We start from the raw sequence: 21353 nt of genomic DNA, 5'->3' as shown, positions 1-21353 counted from the left end.
GTGTGTGTGTGTGTGTGTGTGTATGTGTGTGTGTGTGTGTGTTTGTGACAAGTGTGTAATGAATGTGAATACATTTATAACTGTACACGTACGTACATGTATTATGCGTATTAGTAAAACTCGAGAGTTCAAATTATAGCGAGAACATTTTCATTTTGACGAGCCCATTGACTTAATATATTATACGGCTAGTAAAAAGGACGAAATAAAAATGTATTCAGGACGGATATAAAACGACGCTATTATCGGTCGGTTGACGAGCGTTTTTATTTCGCGTGTAGTTTCATCAGTCCCGCGCGCTGTCCCCTACGAATCGCACTCGCACACATATAGGTTTGTGTGTACGTTCGCTTGAGATTTAAGACTGCTGTAATGCGTTTTGTTCTTAGTAAACAAAAAAAAAAAATAACATGTCATCCTAGTTTTTTTTTTTTTGTTCTTTTTTTTACGAAAAAGTGGATACTGTTTTCTCAGTGATTTATGTACGTTTATATGAATGCACTCGTGTTATTAATGTGACGAAATCTATTATGCAGGTCGAAAAATCTATCGCAAAACATATACGTACATAACGAAACAAACCGTTTTTATTCCTACGAAACTATTATACCTTTTATACACAGCACCCATCACATTTATTCCTTTGATTTTTACGAAATTCTTAAAAAATAAATGATGTCGGCCATGACGGTTCATTCGATATCGCAGCGTTCGTTCGCGAAGTCATAGGACGTAGTTGTCTCTTTGACGCTTATTTAAATGCATAAAATATTCCATTACTGCGTAGTCATTGAAATAAAAAAAACACCCGCTGAACTCTTTATAAATTTAATTTTAATATTTTATTTTTGAATAACATTTTTACAATTCTGATAGTTCAAAATCAAATAATTTATATTTTGATTTTCTAACTATAACATTTTCCGATTTATACACACTTTTTTTTTTTTGTCAATTTCAAGATGATTTCTCAGTATCATAATCACATGGTTTCTCTTGAAAAGTTATGTTGCAACGCAAATTATGCATATCCAATATAAATAGTTTATTCAATAGTGTATAAAAGACTAGTGAAATAAAAGTATGATATATTGTACAACACAATATGTCGAATAAAAGTTTTACTAAAAGTTTATAATTTTATTTAAGTAGGTATGTATCATATTTTTGTTGCTAAAATATTAATCTTAAATATTAATTTCACAACCGAAAATAATACAGCAAATATCCAGATAATAATAATTAAAATAACTGTATTATATCAATCCAATAAAACCGTCTTATATCTATTTTTTATGATTAACAAATATTATCAAGACTTAATAAAATGTAAGGTCTATCAGCCCATTGATATCAGATATCATAGACGTTAAGCTCCGGAATGCTTATGATATTTCAATTACATTTTTTTTCTTTACTACAGAATTCACCAGTCACATATAATTTTTTTCCTACAATAATATTTCTTCAGAATACTGGAACTATGTAACCAATATTTTTGGACCTTTACACAGATTCAAATCCATTTCTAAAAATTCAAGTATGATTAGACGGTTGTATGTTTATTTATTTATTATTTTTCAATATTTTTGGCTCCCATTATAACTTCAAATCTAAGATATTTAAATTTATAGATATTTAGTATACGTGTATAGTTTAATATGCAATATAATATATTAGATAGTCTTAGTACGCACTATAAATCCGAATTTATATGTAATACTTTTAAATTAAAGACCACCTCCTATTACACTCATTTATACGGTAGTACGTTTAAGTAATAGCAATTTAGAATTTTATTCCGGCATATCTCTATAATTATCCCGTTGAGAATTCATCGAAACATGGATTCATATAAATCACATTATAATTACTTAACCAGCATCTTCTTTTTTCTTTGATTTTACAAGCATAATTTTAAAATATTTTTATATATGATTGATTCAGTCGTCGATTCAAAAAGTTTTCTGTAAATAAACATTTTTAAATAATTAAATATACTGAACAATGTATGCGCAAATATTTTGGTATCATAAATTAATCATTTTAATCAATTAATTATCTGCAATATCACAATAAATCAAAAACAAAAAATGAAGGAAAAACTTATACTACATTAATTTAATGAATTTAAAAAGTTGATATAAGTTGCTGATTAACCATCTTAAACATTATTAAAAAAAAAGAAGAAAAAAAATAGGTAAATATTACGGTATTGTAATATACGAAATTATGTACTAAATAAGCTTATCGATTATAATTTGAGAAATTATTAACAAATAGTATTAAGGTAGTAATGCTCATGTTTCTGTTGATTTATAGATTTACTGTGGGAATTTATCAGTCACAGGTGACAGCTTTGATTTCAAATTTAAGTCATTGGCTGTGCTATGCCAATAGCGCCGTGAATCCATTGATATACAACTTCATGAGTGGTAAGTGATACAAAGATATAACTTTCATTCAATAAAAATATATAATGTTATATTATGATAATAGACAACCCGTTTAATTCAAAATAAATGTTCGATTGTCTTGACAACTAATACGCTTTATAGACCTATTATAGAAGATTAGTGTTAACTTGTTTTTTTCTATAAAAACAACTATTTGCAAGACCCTTTTCGAATCATAATTGGACGATCGATTTGCGGCAGTAATTGATTTGAATTATTTAATTGATTTTATATTGTGGGTAAAACGATGAAGTAATTACTGCAGATTATAAAACGATGATCCTGTTAAAGTTTCTACTGAAGCAGTGAAAACACTTAAAAAGTAACAAAATCTAAGTATCTCTACGAGTATTATATGTATTTAAAAAAGCATACTCCGGGATTGTTGTTTTTTAGACTTCTCATCTATGAAAAATAATACTGTAAAACGCATTAATAAATAATTATTTTCAACGGGATGAAATTAATTTTTAATAATTTAATCTCTACTGAAAAACTTTCGTAAAAAATAAAGGTTGGACATTTGAATATGGTTTTTACATTTTAAGAATAGTTTATGATCACTCCTAGAATTATTTCAGTTACACCGTATGTGGTCGTTTTCTTTAGAAATCGTACTACCATTAAAGGAGACATGACAATGTACATAAACTTCATTCTTTCGTTGAGCTACTGTCTACCCTTGAAAATGTTTAAATTGACTGGAGCGAAAAAGCTAACATTAAACAAGTATACGTTTTGATTTTTCACCCTTAACTTTTCTCGTAAAAGTACTCCATTGCACATGTCTGGAGCACGTTAACCGTTGACCCGTCACTGGTATCGTGTCGGCGATCACCTCCTTAGTATTATGAAAACCGTTTGTTTATTTATAACTTGATTTATCAGATTAGAAAGGACATCGAAAATTTGCACCGGTAGTGGGCGCAAAATAATACTACGCGCTTCCCCGTTTTACGTATTATACGTATTAAGCTAATATAAAATAAAAATAATAAAAACCGACGATCAGCGCCCGTAATATATAATGATAAAAAACGGCGACCGATGCACGTATTTAAAAGCAATAACAAATCATGATAAAAATGCGCGTAGCAATAAACTCGAGCCGTCCCCGTTGCGGCATTCGACAAGAGGCAAAAGAACAAATGGCGCACCAATGTTACAATAACGCACTCGAAATAGAATTTTCGATTACATAATACGTGTTAAGACTAACACAACGACAAACAGATATTGAAATTGACTTATGATCACGTGATACACGAGAGTGTGTTAGTAGGCCGATCGGTGGTGAGTTCAAATACGCCGTTGACCGTCAAATGTGGTTTGGGCGGCTCTTGATCGCGCGAAAATTAATATTATTATAATAATAATAAGGTACGTGACATGTGCAACCGAGCTGTATGTAAACCGCGGCAAAATCGGCGTTTTTCTAAAAGTCGATACGTAAACTGCGACGAGAAAAAATGTAACATTTTACAATCCGCGACAAAACCGATAAGATACATTACACAATCTGCGGAATTTTATGTACTTATTTAGAGTTTCTAATTTATTTCCTTAGGATATTATACACTATATAGCACGTAATATGTACCTGTGTACACCTGTGTACTTATATCGTTTAATTAACTATGTTATGTTGCACCTTCCCATGTCTTATGACCACTTATTTTTAATTTGTATTTAAATTTAAAATTGTTCGGCAACACTAATTGTTCGCCATTCTGGCTAAACATTGTTGTGAATTCCATCACGTTGAAATAAATGTTAAATTCATAAATAATTCTACTGACATCTGAGTAAGTAATCTAGTAAGTAGTTACTAACTAGCATTATCTTTAGTGTAGGAACCGATATTATATGTTTTTCGATAAAATTCAAAAATTAAATTTGGATTTACCTTACCGTTTTGCACACGAAACGCAACATAACACGATCAAATTAAACGATTAAACGATAAACGGGCACACATAGGTACATATTACATACTCCATAGTATATAACGTAGTAGGTATACAAAATCGTATGCCGCAGCTTGTGTAGTGTATGTTATCGGTTTCGTCGTAGATCGCGTAATGTTAATATTTCTTCTCGCAGCTGTTCACACGTCGACTTTTGGAAAACGATCGATTTCATCACAGTTTACCATCTCTCGAGTCCCGGCGACTGCCGGCCGGTACGCGAAGAACGCGCAAAACCACCCTCTCCCACACCGTTCGCACACGTCGCAATCGTAATCGCACGTTACGTGTTGTTGTTTCCGTGTTGCAGGCAAATACCGGAACGAGTTCAAACGGTTGTTCCTGTGTTGGGGCTCGCACAGGCAGAACCGCTTGCGCAGGGGCGCGCACACCTCCCGGAGCGGCACGTACATATGCCGGTTCACCATGACCACGGTGAAAACGGACAACGTGAGCTTCGGACTTTCGCCCGAGGACGTCCAGTGATCGGAGCGCCTCGACAAAGCAAATTTTCCGCGATATTTTTTTTTTTCTCCTCGACTACGCACAAAAAATAATTGTTACGAACGTCTGTGCAGTAGTGTTCGTATGCGCAGACGCGTGCGCTTCCTCACGGGTGTGTGCGTGCATGCGTGTGTTGTGTGAAAATGTATATAACGTAATGTTTTTTTTTTTTTTATAATATCAACGTGGTTAACGTAATACTTTTGAAAAGATGGAAAAGAAATTGAAATCTCACATGCGCTCGAAATCGTAGCGAAACGCGCAAAATCTCCCCCTCCCCTCTCGTATTTTACCGATCGTGCTATAAGCTTTTTATTTTCATTTTTCTCGCATTCTCCTAATAGTCTCACGGCTGTATTCTGCGCAGGATGCGACGTTCATAATAAACATGCTTGTATGCGTATGGATACTTTATCCTGTTCTTTTATCGCGGTACCCAATATACGATGTTTTATATTTAGTTTTAAGATTTTCTACGTTCACTTTCCGCACTACAGTATGCAACTTTTTTTTATCATCAACTAGTTATTGAGCTATTCTTAGTGCTATTACAGGCTACTATTTTATGCTATGTTTATTTAAAACTAAATCTATACCGAACGAATCTATGTCGAACCCGTGCGTGAGGTGAATTGCCTTTGCTCTGAAATTCCGCTGAACCGCTACCGTTTAACATAATTAACATAGTCCAACAATAACGTAATAAATCCAACCTTTAATACTAATTACAATAAAAACAAACGATAATTATATTATAGTTACTTCTTGAACCAGCATTACTCGTATTTAGCGACCGTTATCACTTTTCCTCTTCCTTGGTAGCCACAACCTCTTTTATATATTATTCAACTGCTTCTCATTTCCCAATACTCTGTAATACATCAATCAAGACTAGTGCACATAAATCTCTACGTATTCGTGGTACAGACTACTCGACGGACCACAGTTGGAACTTTTTCTATAGCTCGATGATATTCCTCTCCTAAATCCAAACTGGTTTTCTGTGAGCCCGTCTAGTGTTAGATGTGCCTCTAGTTTCAAAACTAACCAAACAATTTACCAATTATGTGCCGATGGAGGATGACAATTCTAAAGGTGTTAATAATATTACTACTACAACTATTTTTTTATTTTTTTATTTTAAATCGTTGGATCCGGGAGAGATCTGCCTTCCTTTGTTTTCCCGCTGGACCATCATTGTTTATCAAATTATCAAAAGTATACAAGGTATTTAAAGTGGGACCTGGTTTTACAGTCGTAGTGAATCTAACTTAAAATACTAATAGCTATAACTACTACTACTATTTATACTATATTGATATAAAGGGCGAAAGAAAAAAAAAATTACTTTCACTGTGTATTTATTGAATATAATCTTATATAATCTGTATATACGTAATAAGCTCATTATATTCTCCGTTTTTTTTATTAAAAATCGATGATGATAATTGTCACTGCGCTATTATTTTCAGATCAGTCTCGCGCAAATGATTGCCAAAAATGTTAATGTTTCTATCAGTATTATTCAACCAATTCTACGAGAATCGTAGATTCTGAATCGTAATTGACGTGGGCGTATAATGAAATAAAATAATCTAATGGAATCGAAAAATACGACAAAATATTATTCTTATTGTACACTTTTAGGGTATTTCGGGTACTTCGAGAAACACTTCGAGATTCGATTAAACCTGTAAGTTCACATGCAACGGAAAACTATATGAAAATTATGATAACCTATTACAAAGACATGCGTGATAATGGAAAACGACTGTAAAAACAGGTTCCTGTGCAAAGAAGATTACTGTGGTTTTAACTGATATAGATTTAGATGTGCGATGTATATGGTACTGTGCACATGATATTATACCAAATAAAAGCAACAGAAAAAATCACCTCGTAAGTCGCAAAAAAAATCCTCATTTTTTATGTTTTTCCTTTACACTCGCGCAAAATATACAATTAATTTACGATACTAATTTAACGTGTTTGTAAATTAACAGTTTTGCGTCGTATAGTTATTATACGTACAGCGAAACACATAGACATATTGTCAATATTTATACGAGTACTTAGTCGAGGACACTATATATGTACGCTATGCCCAAGCCTGAAGTTGTTGTTTTAGATTAAAATTAAAATAAAACCGTAAATTCTATTTTAAAATTGTGAACTCATATTGAATGCTTATTGCTACGTTTCTTTTCTTTTGCCTTGTATAAAGTAATACGTTTTTTCTCTATTCAGATACTTATTTAATATAGAAACACGGAACGATTCTATTATAATCATTTAATCGATCACTGTCGAACTTAATTTGATAATATTGTCGCCGCCATGTAACGGTCATTGGATTGGTGAAATATCGTTTAATGGTATACAACATTATTGTTCACAGTTCATCGAATAATAATGCGTATTAGAACGTTTTTGGAGATATATATAAGTTCAAAATTATTATGTTGATATCCGATTAATTATGGAACAAAAATACACGCGGGGATAATATATATATATATATATATATATTATATATTTTTAATATGCTTCCTTATTCGTTTATATTTAGGTGAACTTAGCACAGCAAATATATTAACAATCGTTTAACTAATCAAAACAGATATACAATAATAATACGATGCGATCAAAATTATGACCCTTGAAGTCCCACCGGTGAGTGTAATGAATCGAATCCCACAAATAACTAAGCTATATCATATACTACTGTATCTTACAAATGTGCCTGCATGCACGACATTCCATTGGTTTTTTTTGTCCTCTGATACCTCGTCGTTTTCGCGAGTTTATCAATACTCGTACAGTCTACTGCATTACGGTAATATATATGAGATATGTTGACCTTTAAACGGCGGCCGCGAAGCGTTGGGTCGTTTTTTCGAATATCATGGTTCCGACGATGCACGTAGAAGACCATGTTATTATTGTAATAAGCGATTTTCCATTTCCATTCGTAATAATAATGTTACGCTGTATTTCTCGATATGTATAATAAATACACATATATTATGTTGTACATATTATCTACCGCGCGGTTTGTTTTCAACCAGTCACCTTGACCAGAGCAGCGCGTGTATCATTATAGTTTTTATTACATTGTTTCACGTTGATTCCCTACTCGTATGTGTACAAACGCGTGTGTTTGTGTATGTGTTGGTACGCACGCATATACCTGTATAATTGCGTATGTGTCCGGGCGCAGTGGTGGATCTAGGATTTTATAATGGGGGGGGGGATATAAAATATTTTCGTACATAGTATGTATATGTATTATAAGCTTTATTCTACTAAATTTACAAAGTAAAATTTAATTTTCTCGATGATTGTGCCATTACTCTATGGCTGTATCCCGGGTCATCATATAAGTACGAGATGTATATCCGTAATCTGATATGAAGTTAGATACTAATGTATACTAGTGTATCCATCTTGGTTACGAAATAATAATGAAATAGTTAAATTGTACATGCAAAAATTGAATTGGTTGCAAAAAAATATTTTTTAACTCTCGGCCCACGGGGGGGATTTATCCCTCATATCCACCCCCGTAAATCCGCCACTGTACGGGTGTACATTCGGTAGCGTTAGAAATAATTGTTGTCAAACTGTGTTTTTTCGGGTTTATTAAAACAAAACATTTTCGTTTTCACTATTATATAATTGTATCTGTACATTATACTATATACTTGTATATCATACTACAGCGACCTCATAAGAATTATTTAATTAGTTATTAATCCACTCAAAAACTGTGACCCTTAAAAAAAAAAGTACCCATTATTATTCGTTGTTAATTTTTTTGGTACTTGTCGGTTATCGCGACTACCTAGCGAGACGTATCGAATGGTGGTTATTATTAGCATTGGTGTGGGAATTTTTTGTAGATAGGTAATATGACCTTTTACTCACCATTTTCCAACACAGTTAGTGTTGGACCATTGTCGTGTATCGTGTCATATTATTACAATGCAAATCTGGGATTTACCATCGAATGAAAAACAGTAGTCGCGATAACAAACAAGTACCATTTTTTTTCTAGTCCTTAAATTGTAAGTGACATTGGGTGTTAATGTTTAAGGATCATTTTTGTTAACGATTTTCCGGAGGATGAATAAAGTTTGCCGTTCTTCCTGTGCTGCAGTCAGTAACGGGAAACCACTGCACAGTGGACCTTCCCTGTAATACATAACTTTCGAAACTATCGAAAAAAATAAAATAGACTGCTGTCAAACCAACTCTGATGTGGTGTGTTATTTCACCTCAGCTGTACAACGCAAATATTATAGAGTAATATAACTGCAGTATAAAATAAAAGTAAACAATTTTTTAACGATAAGACGTTTTATTATTATTATTATTATTATTATTATTATTATAACTATTTTTTATTTTATTTTAATTTTTTTTTGTGCATTAAACTTCTCAATTGATGTTCTTGACTTTTTTTTCGTTTGCGTAATTTATTAACATCTTACCGAACAATAATTATTTTCCTCCGGCAAGCGAGCGCATAACCGCTCAGTACGGCCGTTTCTATCACGGCTTAATACCCATTATATACGCCCTAAAAGTGGCCGTGTAACCTATAGTAATACTTAACAGTATCCAGTGATGGCTTGAAGACGAGCCTGTTATGATTAGGTAAGTAAGAAAAATTATATTCTTTTGAAAATAGAGGTTTTATATAAATTTCAAAGCTGTCTACCCAAAATTATAATCTTTAACAATATCTATTACAATACGATTTTCATTCGTTTAAGATAAAAAAACACCTTTAATTTTCAATTATCTATCAAATGAAGAGTATTGTACTTACATTTTAATTATGAAGGATTGCGATTTATGAGCAGATACTGGCAATTTTCAGACGATTGGTTAGTTGACTCCCTGGATACGTGCCAGGTTATGATGATTATGGGGTCACATCTCACACAGATCCCAAAAAAAAAAAAAAAATAAAAAAAAATATTAAAATAATAATAACAATAAACAACATCAATAAGACGGTATTATTTATATAGTTATCTCGATAACTTTTCACGGTAATCACACAACGTTCATAATATGAGTATATTAAACACTTAGTGAGTTATTCCTCACACACACAATGCGTTGTACAATACAGCTTTTTTTAAATCGGTTTATTATACTATGGTGGCCGATTACAGTTCAAAATCATACAACAGGTGAGCGTTCGATCAATATAACCGTAATACATGAAATATATTCGTACTGCGATGTCGTACATGTAATGCTTAAAGATTTAACATGAAGTAAAATAAATTATGGTACCTGTATATGTACAATGTAAATCCTAAGGTCTATACTAATCCTTATTACACTAATCTATAATAGTTTACTTATTAAAGGGTTATCGAAGTTGTAATTTCTTTAATCCTCCAATTAATCACAGTGTAGACACAAACAATTTCCTCGTCAAAAAATATTGTATATTATTCGTAAACTCAGTGAATAAAAATATTATAACGATAAACACATCTATAACAACTACAAAATTTACCAAATTCACAATAGTTTTTGAACTTTTTTTTAAATACTTTCACAATTATAGTTACTTTTACAGACTTATCACGTTTTAAAATGCTGATTTAGTTTGAATTATTCAATGAAAGTATTAACAATGTATGATTAGGCAGTTGAATATTGGTAAAAATCAAATCTCACTAACAATAAGTCAAACCCTTAAACTAAAGTTGGTAAAAAAACCTCTGATTCAGTTTTTAAATGTCGTAGAACATGACGTCATATTTTAATTTTCAATTTCAAAGCAAACATATGTACCATATATACATAGTTAGGTATTACAGGTAGACGTTATAGTAAACTGCAATAAACATTCTTCAATGATCATTAATCGAGGTTTGATTATTAATGAATTCTATTACTATTAATATTATTATTATTATTATTATGGTTCGAATCAAAAACAAAAATCTTTTCCATTACATTCTACAACGTAATTCGAACGAAAATTACAGGGAAATAATAACGAAAATCATTTGTCCAGAGACGTAATAGTATCATTTGTATGATTCGAATTTATCGCAATAAAAATAAATTGCGTTAAATGATATTAATTCAACCATTGGTATTTGTAAATCATAGTGTTCCATTGAATAATAATTATGCTTTTTATATTTAATTATTATATGCTAAAGATTTTATAAGCGCCTATAGATACCATTAACGAATGATTCGAAGTTTTATTAATTTTTATATCTTGTACGAAAGAAGATCACTCGATCAATCAGTTATACACGCGCCACGAACGTACTTACTGAAAAAAAAACTTTTAATTGTTTTGAAAATTTTTTTTGTTACGTTAAGCAGTTTATGCTGAAAAGTTACAGCGAAAATGATTTCATACTCTCGAGAAATATGTCTAACTCGTCATTATTATAATAACCAAATCCGATATAGGACGATGGTTTTTTAATTTTTATTTTTTACGCCCACAAAGCTGCAGATGTTCATCTACATATAAATTAAAAATTGACAACAGCAATCTATCATTAGTTTTGAAATATTTCTGGCAAAAAAGTAAATAAATAAAATACCACCGTCGCGGAGTGTAAAAATGTCACCGTCGAACCGTAAAATATGCAATTCTGCATCGTACCGTTGTTTTTTGTTCCGAAAATTACGCAAAATATGATCGTTCCGTTCGACGTGCTAAAACATTTACAATATTTGCATGCAAACGCTGAACAGTCCACAAACGATCGCTGAACAATAAAAATACTCGTGTATTTTTCCATATATGAATACATGTTTTTATAGTATACCAAACATGTATATGCATATTTTCGACCGTTCAAACAGAAAAATTAAATTAGGTTTCTATGTTAATCGGAAAATAATGATAGTGAATAATAATTTTTGGTTAAATTTGATTGGTGTTAATTATTACTTTTTATTTTTACCTTATAGCTGACAGAATAATATTGAACGATATTCTCGTATGAACAACTATACGGATTCAAATAACATCAATATTTTTATCTAGAGAGAAAGGTCATCAACAATCATATTTTTGACACATGGCAGAAGAAATGGTAAATACAAGTTATAAAACTAAACGAGATTTGAAATAGTCAATATTTCAATGAATTTCCCTTAAATAGTACACTAAAATATACGAGGACAAAATGAACCGACTCGAAATAGACCACTCATCATTAACTCAGGGATACCTGATGTCAAAAGAGGAACTAACTTTCTGTACCATCTGTGGTGTACTCCTAACCGTAAAACACTTACTAACCGAATGCCGAAAACACAAGAATGAGAAGAAACTATTTCCTTCATACACCTAAATTAAATTCTCAACCAACCATTATCAGCAACTTAATCAAATACCTAAAAATTTCTAACGCTTGTAATACGATTTAAATATCTCTGTAAAATACCATCGTCATATGTGTACCTAATTTCATATAGTTATAGGTAGTGTATTATATAATGTTTGCCCGATAGTCATTCGACACATCCGAAGAGGATGTCTTCGTACATAAAAAAAGAAAAATAATTTCAAAAAATATTAATATAACATAATTTACACATAGTTCTATGGGTTAGAGTTGCGAAAACTTTTATCATTAATATATCATTCTACCCGGTCTTTTTTCCGTTCGATTAGGTGATATAAATTTTTGTATTCGTGGCGAGCGCATTAATCGCGAGTAAAATACGCGTTTAACCTCCTTTTTTTTTTCTTGTAGAAGCTCTAATGAACCGCATAAACAGAACTATGCTAATGAGGTATAACTGCGCACGGGTACTGTAAACATTTAAAATATTCATAAGGCAGGAACTCGCCCGCAGTGATGGCAAACGGCACACATACATATTTTATAATAATGTTTGTTAAACATATACCTGCGCGAACCGTAGTATTTTTACGGCACGTACGGTACATTCGAGTACACTTTATCTCACAACCATCTTACACTACCTAATTGAACCATTTTAAATACATAAATACCCTCCTACGATTTGTGTTCCATTAGTTGCATTCCATTTGCTCAATGATGATAAACTATGAGATAAAAAAAAAAAAAAAAAAAAAAACTAATTGGGAAATTCTCATAAAATAATTTTTACCCCGTAAATATCTCAAATTCCTCGACAAATATATTTTATATACAAGTATATCATCTTATATTTCTATACTCTTAAAGTTAAAACCAAAATTCTTTTATAATATTACCTAAACCCGACGAAATTATTTGTGAGTTTACTGACAACTATGCAGCTCAGCATTCACCCTACCCAACTCAGGCGCCTCGCACAACGGTTACCTTGGTAGATTTTAATTTCATTACAGCGGTCTTTTACTCGTAAGTATGGACGACTTCTTTTTTCACTGTTAAATTTTTATTTTAACATTAATAAATACCGTTCCTCGACGGTAAAAATAATGTCATAATAATAACGCGTAGCATTTTCTGGCTGACTGAACATGTAATATTGAACACCGCTGTTTGAAATCTAATTGAACAACTGACTGTATGCGTCGAACAGGCATGCAATGATTTTTCGATTCCAAGTGAAACGAGGAATTTATTGCAATCAAAAGTTGAATCTAAATTATTAAGAAATTTAGTTCTACCCCTACATCGTCCTCTTTCAATCGGAATAATTTTTTTTCGAAAACAGAATAATAACAACAAGAATAACAGGAATAATTTTTTTTCTCTGCATTCGACCGGGGGATAGGAGAATGAGGGTGGGATCCGACCAGTTCTTGTATGTTTGAACCACGTGCAAAAGGATATTTACGTTCACGATGGTGAACAATGTGCTCCACAGACTGTTGCCTGACAACGTACACGCACAATACGTGTGGACAGACCCTTCCTGGAGCGAAAATTGTATTTTAGCTGTGTATTAAACACGTTACGAATCGGAAATTACAACACGCTGTAATGGTTCAGAGTCACAGCTCGCGAGTGGAGCACATGCGATTAAAGTAAAGATGCGTAACAGTAGTTATCGCGGTCTGTTGTTACGATCTTAATTCGCCGCATTTGTGCAATTGTGTACCGCCCTTAGGGTTAGTTAGCAACGCGTGACTTACATGTCCACACTAGCGCGTCCGTCGACACAACAATAATAATACAATAAATCGCGTTAAATAATTAACCCTTTTTTTTATCGCGTTTTTCGGGCAGTACGGCTTTCCGGCGCATGTCTCAACACAACGACGACGAAAACGAGCTCTCGTTATTTGCAGACGATTTGTTAGGATGAACGGTTTTTTTTTCCTCTCATTTTTTTTTTCCATCTTGCGCGTTGTTTTTTTCTTCTTTCGTGCGTGCGAATCGTCAACGAGCCGGGCTCCGAACGTGACGGGAAAACTTAAACGGTCGATTGATTCCTATATGCGCATATATACACCTCCTACGCACACGCGCGCGCTCACGTATAAAATATATATATTGTTATAGAGGTATACACACATAAATAGGATGAAAATCGTACTCTCCGCGCGCAAAATCGCACAGTGTTCGGTCGCTAAAACCGTATTCATATATATATATATATATGATAATACGTTGTGCGTGTGTATAAGCACGTGGACGCGCAACGGGGGGTAGGGGCGTATGCGACGCGGAAAAAGAAAAAAAGTTGAAAAAATATCAGCTTCTAAACGTACATAATACAATACTTACATTATGTACATGGTCGTGCACTTTTTACCTGCCATATCCACGCGAAGTTATTTCATACGTGTGCGCGTGTATACATAATGTATCGGTGTATGCGTAGTGGTGCGATACGTATTGTTTACGAAAGGATCGAAAATATAAAACGAGCGCGACTCGGAGGACGTACGAAAAAATTTACCGCAATGTTTTGAAAAAAAAAAAAAAAAAAAAAGTGAAAAAACTTAAAACCCAAGAGAATAGAAAATGTAGATCATTATTATTATTATTAGCCTGTAGCATACAAAAGCTGAAACGCACACGCATGTGTTGGATCTAGTTTATGTAGCGTCTTATGTAGTGATCTGTTTAAACGGAACGTATACGAGTGTGTGACTACGTAATATACTTGATTTGTTTGCTTTAACACAATTCTTCTCCTTTCCCTGGAGAATACGAAAAAGAGTAACATGAACAATAAAATTTATCTTTATCTTATTGATATCGAAAAAATACATTTTTCTATATACGAATATATATAGGTACATAACTCGATATATACATATAATAATATGTAGTAAATAAATAGTTCCATTGTATATTATTCATCTTTTTTTATTATAATAAAACGGTAAAGATAGGTAGTGAATGGTATTGTATAGAATGATACGATTTTATATGAGTAATGTAAACAGGAATCTTGATTCAAAGTTTCAAAATCTGAAATACGAACTTAGAGCAAAATTTTGATATCGGATTCAGAATCCGAATTTTCAAATTTCGAAAAATCCGATTTTATTTCATCGCTAAAGGAAAATAGCAAACTTCAATGCCGACATTTCGGCACTAATCCTCTTGTTCCTCAGTAGTACTTTTATATTTCTAACAAATTTTTATAATATATTAACTTTGATTATTTTTATTATTTTATTTACTAAAATTATATTTTATATTTTATATAAAATTATATTTATTTATTTATTTATTTTATTATTTTATTAATAAGTTCAACGTAAATTTATACAAAAAATAAAAATGATAAATTGATTGATATATCATGAGATATCATGATATATCAATCAATTTATCATATTCTAACATTTTCTGACATTTTCTAACACATTCTTAAATAAGACAATACATTTAAATACAAATCAAAATAGCTCATCCATCAAAAATTTAAAAAAAAATGTTCATAAAACTACGTAATTGTGAGTTTTTCAATATTAAAATACAATGCAGTCGCGGTTGAACAGTCGTCACGTACGCACGTTTCTCGCTACTCCGCGAATTTTTTAATTTGTCTCTAGTATTTACAAAATGATTAGATCAAATTTTATACCAAAAGTACCACTGTATTTTCATCTATTGGAAAATAGCAGAAACCACATCACAAAGGCTTCAGCCTCTTCGGAACTTTAAAAAGTAAATAATAAATCTTATAATTCATTATCGTATCAATAAGAAAAGTTATTTAGTTACGCAATGTCACGGCAACCGATTGCCAGGCCCAACTCTCTTGTCTAAATTTACCTAATTAAGAATCATATCTTAATTAAAAATGGCACCACCACTTAATAGCTCTAATAAAAACAAAAACAAAACCGTGCCTCCTTTAATCATAAACAAGAACAGAATAATACAGGAATATAATCGCAAACAAAGCGACTCAAATGATTCAGTTTTTGACGAAAATAAACAAAATTTTAATATTGTCTAATCTAACAAACGAAACCTGTCATCGTCTACTGTCAGCTCACTTGAACACAAAAAAACAAAACTTTTATTCGCTTCATTCAACAGATTTGCTGTCTTCGAAAATCAAGAACCAATGGTTAGTTGTAACAACACAAATTAACGATGTAATAAATAACGAAAATAATAATAATCACGAAACCATACAAAAAATCAAGAACCTCTCCCTCTACTTATTTTTGTTCGAGGTGTTTTAGACTTCACAAGTTTAAAAAACGATGTTTCAAACTTAGTTTTACCCAATACTTTTGTATTCAAATCCTCATCAAAAAATCTAAAAATTCAAGTTAACAAACCAACCGCCTATCGAAAAAATAATTGTATTATTTAAAAATAACAATGCTGAGTACCACACTTACCAAGCTAAAGAAGACAAAGCTTTCAGAATTGTAATACGTAATTTACATTCTACAACTTCAACCATCAACATAACGGAAGCACTCAACGAAATCGGATTCTCAGTAAGACAAGTAACTAACGTCCTTCGTAAACAAACTAAAACACAAATGCTACTCTTCTTCGTAGACATAGAACCCTCCCCTCAAAACACTGATATCCTTAAAATTGATAAATTATTATATACCAAAATAAAAATAGAAGAACCACATAAATACCGTGAAATTATCTAATGCCAAAATTGTCAGGAATATGGACATACAAAAAAAATACTGCTCCTATCCATCCAGATGCGTCCGATGTGGGGACTCACTTCTCAAACATATGTCAAAAACCGAGAGATACTCCAGCCAAATGTGCCCTTTGTCATGGTGATCATCCGGCCAACTACAGGGGATGCCGCATCCACAAAAACTCTTAGAACTTCGTCAGCCCAGCCAGTCAATACAAAATCGTAAATATGTTAATAATACTATTATAAATAATTAAAATAATGTAAACAGTTTAAACCACCCAAATAATGTACAAATTAAGTCTACCCAGCAGATTACCTCCGAAAATACACACTCTAATACTCCTTCCTCATACGCCAATGTAACCTCTAATTCAAGCTACCCTCCATCAGCTCAAACTGAAAACTCACTTTTTTAAATGTCCTTAACGAGTTCAAATCAATTATAAATCCGTTAATATTGTTATTAACAACCATCTTCGATCTTCTAATTTCAAATGCAAAATAACTTCTATACATCACAATCCCTAACCATATTTCTTTGGAATTCAAACGGTCTTCAAAATCACAAAAATGAGTTAGTTACATTTTTACACGAAAAACGAATAGATATCGCATTGATAGCTGAAACCCACTTTACTTCCCGAACAAAATATTCAATTCCTGGTTATAATATTTTCTCTACTCCACACCCCGATGACACCGCACACACCGGTGCTGCTATCATTATAAAATCTTCACTAAAATTTCATTAAGAGCCCTCAGTACAAAAAGACTACATCCAAGTGGCCATAATAAAATTAATAATCAAACACATACCAATTACAATAGCTTCTGTTTACTATCCCACAAAGCATAAAATCAACACAAACCAATATGAAAATTTTTTTACCTCCCTTGGCCATTACTTCTAATTGAAGGAGACCTAAATGCAAAAAATTTTGGTCGGTTGCATTCTCTGAAATTTCATTTAATAATATTTTTATAAATAACTATTTGATATGAAAATATTTCGGTAACAGTAAAATACCTTCCCAATTGAGTAATTCAATTAATAGATGTATTGTTGAAATTCTTGGTTCAATTGTTTTTATTCCTTTGCATTTTACTCCTTTTCGATTTGTATTTTGACACTTGGAAGTTTCAACCATTAACCTTGCTTTAATATCTTCTTCTAATACATTTAGATTCCCATTCATCACAAGTATTGTTATGTACGAAGAAAACAAAGGATTTTTCTTCGTACAAGTGGGAATTGAACATTTGATATTATCCGTTACTGTCGGTAATTGTATTAACAATTCTTTAATAACATTTCCCACCGTTGTTTCACATGAAGCCAATTTCGCATCATAATCTAAATACTCTATATTTGATTGTAAATACTTCATCTGTTAACAAAAATATAAGTTTATTTAGTTGATGTATATCACAGATTATTATATAATATACAACATATAATATCATAGAATCTACTATGTGATTTTCGAAGTCATAATAGAATTGGTGTTGAAAGAATATTATATTAAAAATTATAACTTGTTTGATATCACAATGTACACATATTATAATCTTATTTATTTATATTAACTGTATAAAATGTACATGTTATAAAACCAAAATTCTAATACATTATTCTTCTAATTATAAAAATCAATAGAATCATAGTATAATACTCGTCTCACAACAATTTTTAAAGATCGTTTTAAGTTAAATTTTTTGCAAAAATCTTCAAAAAATTGTATAAATTATTTTTTGGAAAATGTAACAACAATCATATTATCAATTTTTCGGATCGGATTCTCTTTATATAAAGTAGGTACTTTATTTATAATTAGTATATATTAGTATATATATTAGTAGTATATAGCATATATTATAGTTATACCAGTATTTCCGCTCGGGTCGAGTATACTTTGGTAGAAATTCCATTTTTGACTATTCCAGTAATGAACTTCAAGAAAACATTTTCTTTACCACCAATCGCAGTGTTGTGGTTAATGCTATCGCAATATGCTACCATTAATATTGATGCAACAGAGTCGAATGCACATGTGTTACACAGTATAGCTTGTCCAAAGTTCTTAACCATACAATTTTTCAATTCTCTAGAAGGAGAACGTAAAGAACCTTTTTTTAAAATTGGTAAAGTCTTATTTTTTTCATATTTTGTGATTTGCTTTGATGCATGTTTAGGCTCGGGGTAGACCGAATTCTCATATTATTGGTTGACTTATTCCAACCTTTGGTCGAAATCGTTTTTCCTGCCATAATTTCTACATCACGAGAATATGAAACATCTGTTTCACTTTTTTCTGGTATAGTAACTGAACATAAATATCTGTATTATTACAGAGAGTAATTTTTTTAGAATTATCAGATGAAAATTTACTTTCTGCACATTTTGTCTGGATATTTTGTATTCTACTGCAGTCTACAATGAAATTATTAGATGGGTGATTTGGTGCATCACTCTTATCGAAATATCTATCATCATTAAATACTGGCGTAATATTTTCATTTCTTTGTACATGGACAATCTTCACATTATCTTCATGATTTTTTAAATTTTCGTTCTTATTAAATACTGACGTGTCTTCTTCAATGATATGGTTCAATTTTAATAACGATAAACCACGAAGTGAAGATATATGATTTTCTAAAAATAATTCGATTTCTGTAGACAACAAAATACTTTTAAATATTAAATTTTTAAATTCGTTTGAACTTGGATTGGAAATTGTTGAAGTCTCCGTTTCATTTTTATAACCAAAAATAGATATTATACGCGACCAAAGAGGTACTGAGTTCATACATTTTATTATACATGGAACTATTTCGAGTAAATAAAATGGATTAATATAATTTCCTATTTTTAAACAATTTTAATCGAAAATCGAAATTTTCACCGAGAGTGACGGTATTACGTAGAAAATCTTAATAGTCAGAATAGTAAGAGCAATATCTTGATAATAAACCGCTTCGCAGAATCAAACAAATTACATTCTATCTGTGTACAAATGTTCAGCAATAAAAAATAGTTTGCGTTGGAGTGACGTAGGCGCGTTACAGTTCACTTTCACGTAAAAAAAAGTTTTTATTTATTAAACCAAACGCGTATTCTAATTCCGGGCGTTCATAAACTATACTGGCCATAATACATGACCGATTAGCATACCTTTGTCAGCTGTAATCATCCGGTCAATCTTCGACGATTGAACGAGCCGCATGGCCGATTGCTCATCAGTCTTTTCCGAATCCTGGAAAATATAGGTCGGCTGTACTTAATGTGTTAATTATGCGTCCATTGTGGACGGTATGAGATGTACCGCTTCGTCGACGGGAAGCGTCGCGACGGCCGAATAGTCGTCGTCCACGGCGGTAGTTACACCCCAAGAGACCACGGTGTCGACGACCATGGCCACCGTTTTGGTTACAAACTCGTCGACAAGAATTGCGGTGGCCGAATCCGTGTCGTCCACGTCGATAGCTACACCCCAAGAGACCACGGTGTCGACGACCATGGCCACCGTGTCGGTTACAACCTCGTCGGTAGTAATCGCGGCGGCCGAATAGTCGTCGTCAACGTCTGCACCAGAATCCCACGCGACCGCGGTACCGACGACCGTGGTCGGTTCCGTGTTGGTAGAACCGTCGGCGAAACGAACGACGGCGCGGTCGCGGTCGGCCGAGGGCAGCCGGTCCTCTCCGCGTTCCGCCGCCCGAACCGCGCAACTCTCGTGGTACCATTGGCATTCTGTTACGAGGACACGGAAAACCACAAGTTGACAACCGTGCGCAGGGGCGCGTAGGGGAGCTGCTACGCTAACATGCGCGAAACCAACGCGCGTTCGAACGTACCAAAGCACCGCACCATGCGCGAGTACACGCGTCTGCGCTTGCACGTGGCGCACTTTCCGAACCATCTGACCGTCTACCCGTCTACCCGATCCTCAGCTCGCTGCTCCCGACGAATTTCCCGCGGAAACCTTGTCGGCGGCAGTCCACCGTCGGCTTCTCCGCTCTCAGTATCCTTTTAAGGAAGTACTCGAATACAAACGTGTCCATTTCTGTTCGCGTTCGGACGGAATCTATGAAAACATCAACAGAAGCGTAAAAGCGTAAACGTAAACGTTCAACGTCAATGCGGTATGTCAAATGAGACAAACGAAAAGCTTTCGGCGCTGATTATGTTCGATGTTTACTCGTTGCTACCGTTGTCTCGCATGACGAGTGTTTTCGAACCAGATCATTTTAATAACCGAGCGCACGGGACGCGCGGCTACAGCGAAACAGTGCAAACCTCGAAACATCGAACGGCTGTTGAACGCAACTCGGTGTTACGTGTGATCGGTTT

The 21353-nt window shown here is 33.0% G+C and overlaps 1 protein-coding gene across 2 annotated transcripts in view; it reads left to right on the top strand.

The window, feature by feature from the left end:
* The window catches only part of LOC112684204 (orexin receptor type 2-like), a 203364-nt gene extending 194084 nt beyond the window's left edge, over positions 1-9280 (top strand). Inside the window, exons 7-8 of one of the 2 annotated variants that reach the window (XM_025555584.1) lie at positions 2323-2435; positions 9024-9280. In XM_025555584.1, the coding sequence (XP_025411369.1) occupies positions 2323-2435; positions 9024-9127 (217 nt within the window). In that variant the 3' untranslated portion in view covers positions 9128-9280. Of the gene's footprint in view, positions 1-2322; positions 2436-4733; positions 8426-9023 lie in introns of those variants that run through there. The other variant, XM_025555583.1, reaches the window with a different exon arrangement.
* The last annotated feature ends 12073 nt before the right edge of the window (positions 9281-21353 follow it).

This window comes from Sipha flava, unplaced genomic scaffold (assembly GCF_003268045.1).
Source record: "Sipha flava isolate LNK unplaced genomic scaffold, YSA_version1 245_pilon_pilon, whole genome shotgun sequence".
Taxonomy (NCBI): Eukaryota; Metazoa; Arthropoda; class Insecta; order Hemiptera; family Aphididae; genus Sipha; species Sipha flava.
Note: the sequence above shows the minus strand (reverse complement) of the source record. Positions and strands in the feature narration are given on the sequence as shown.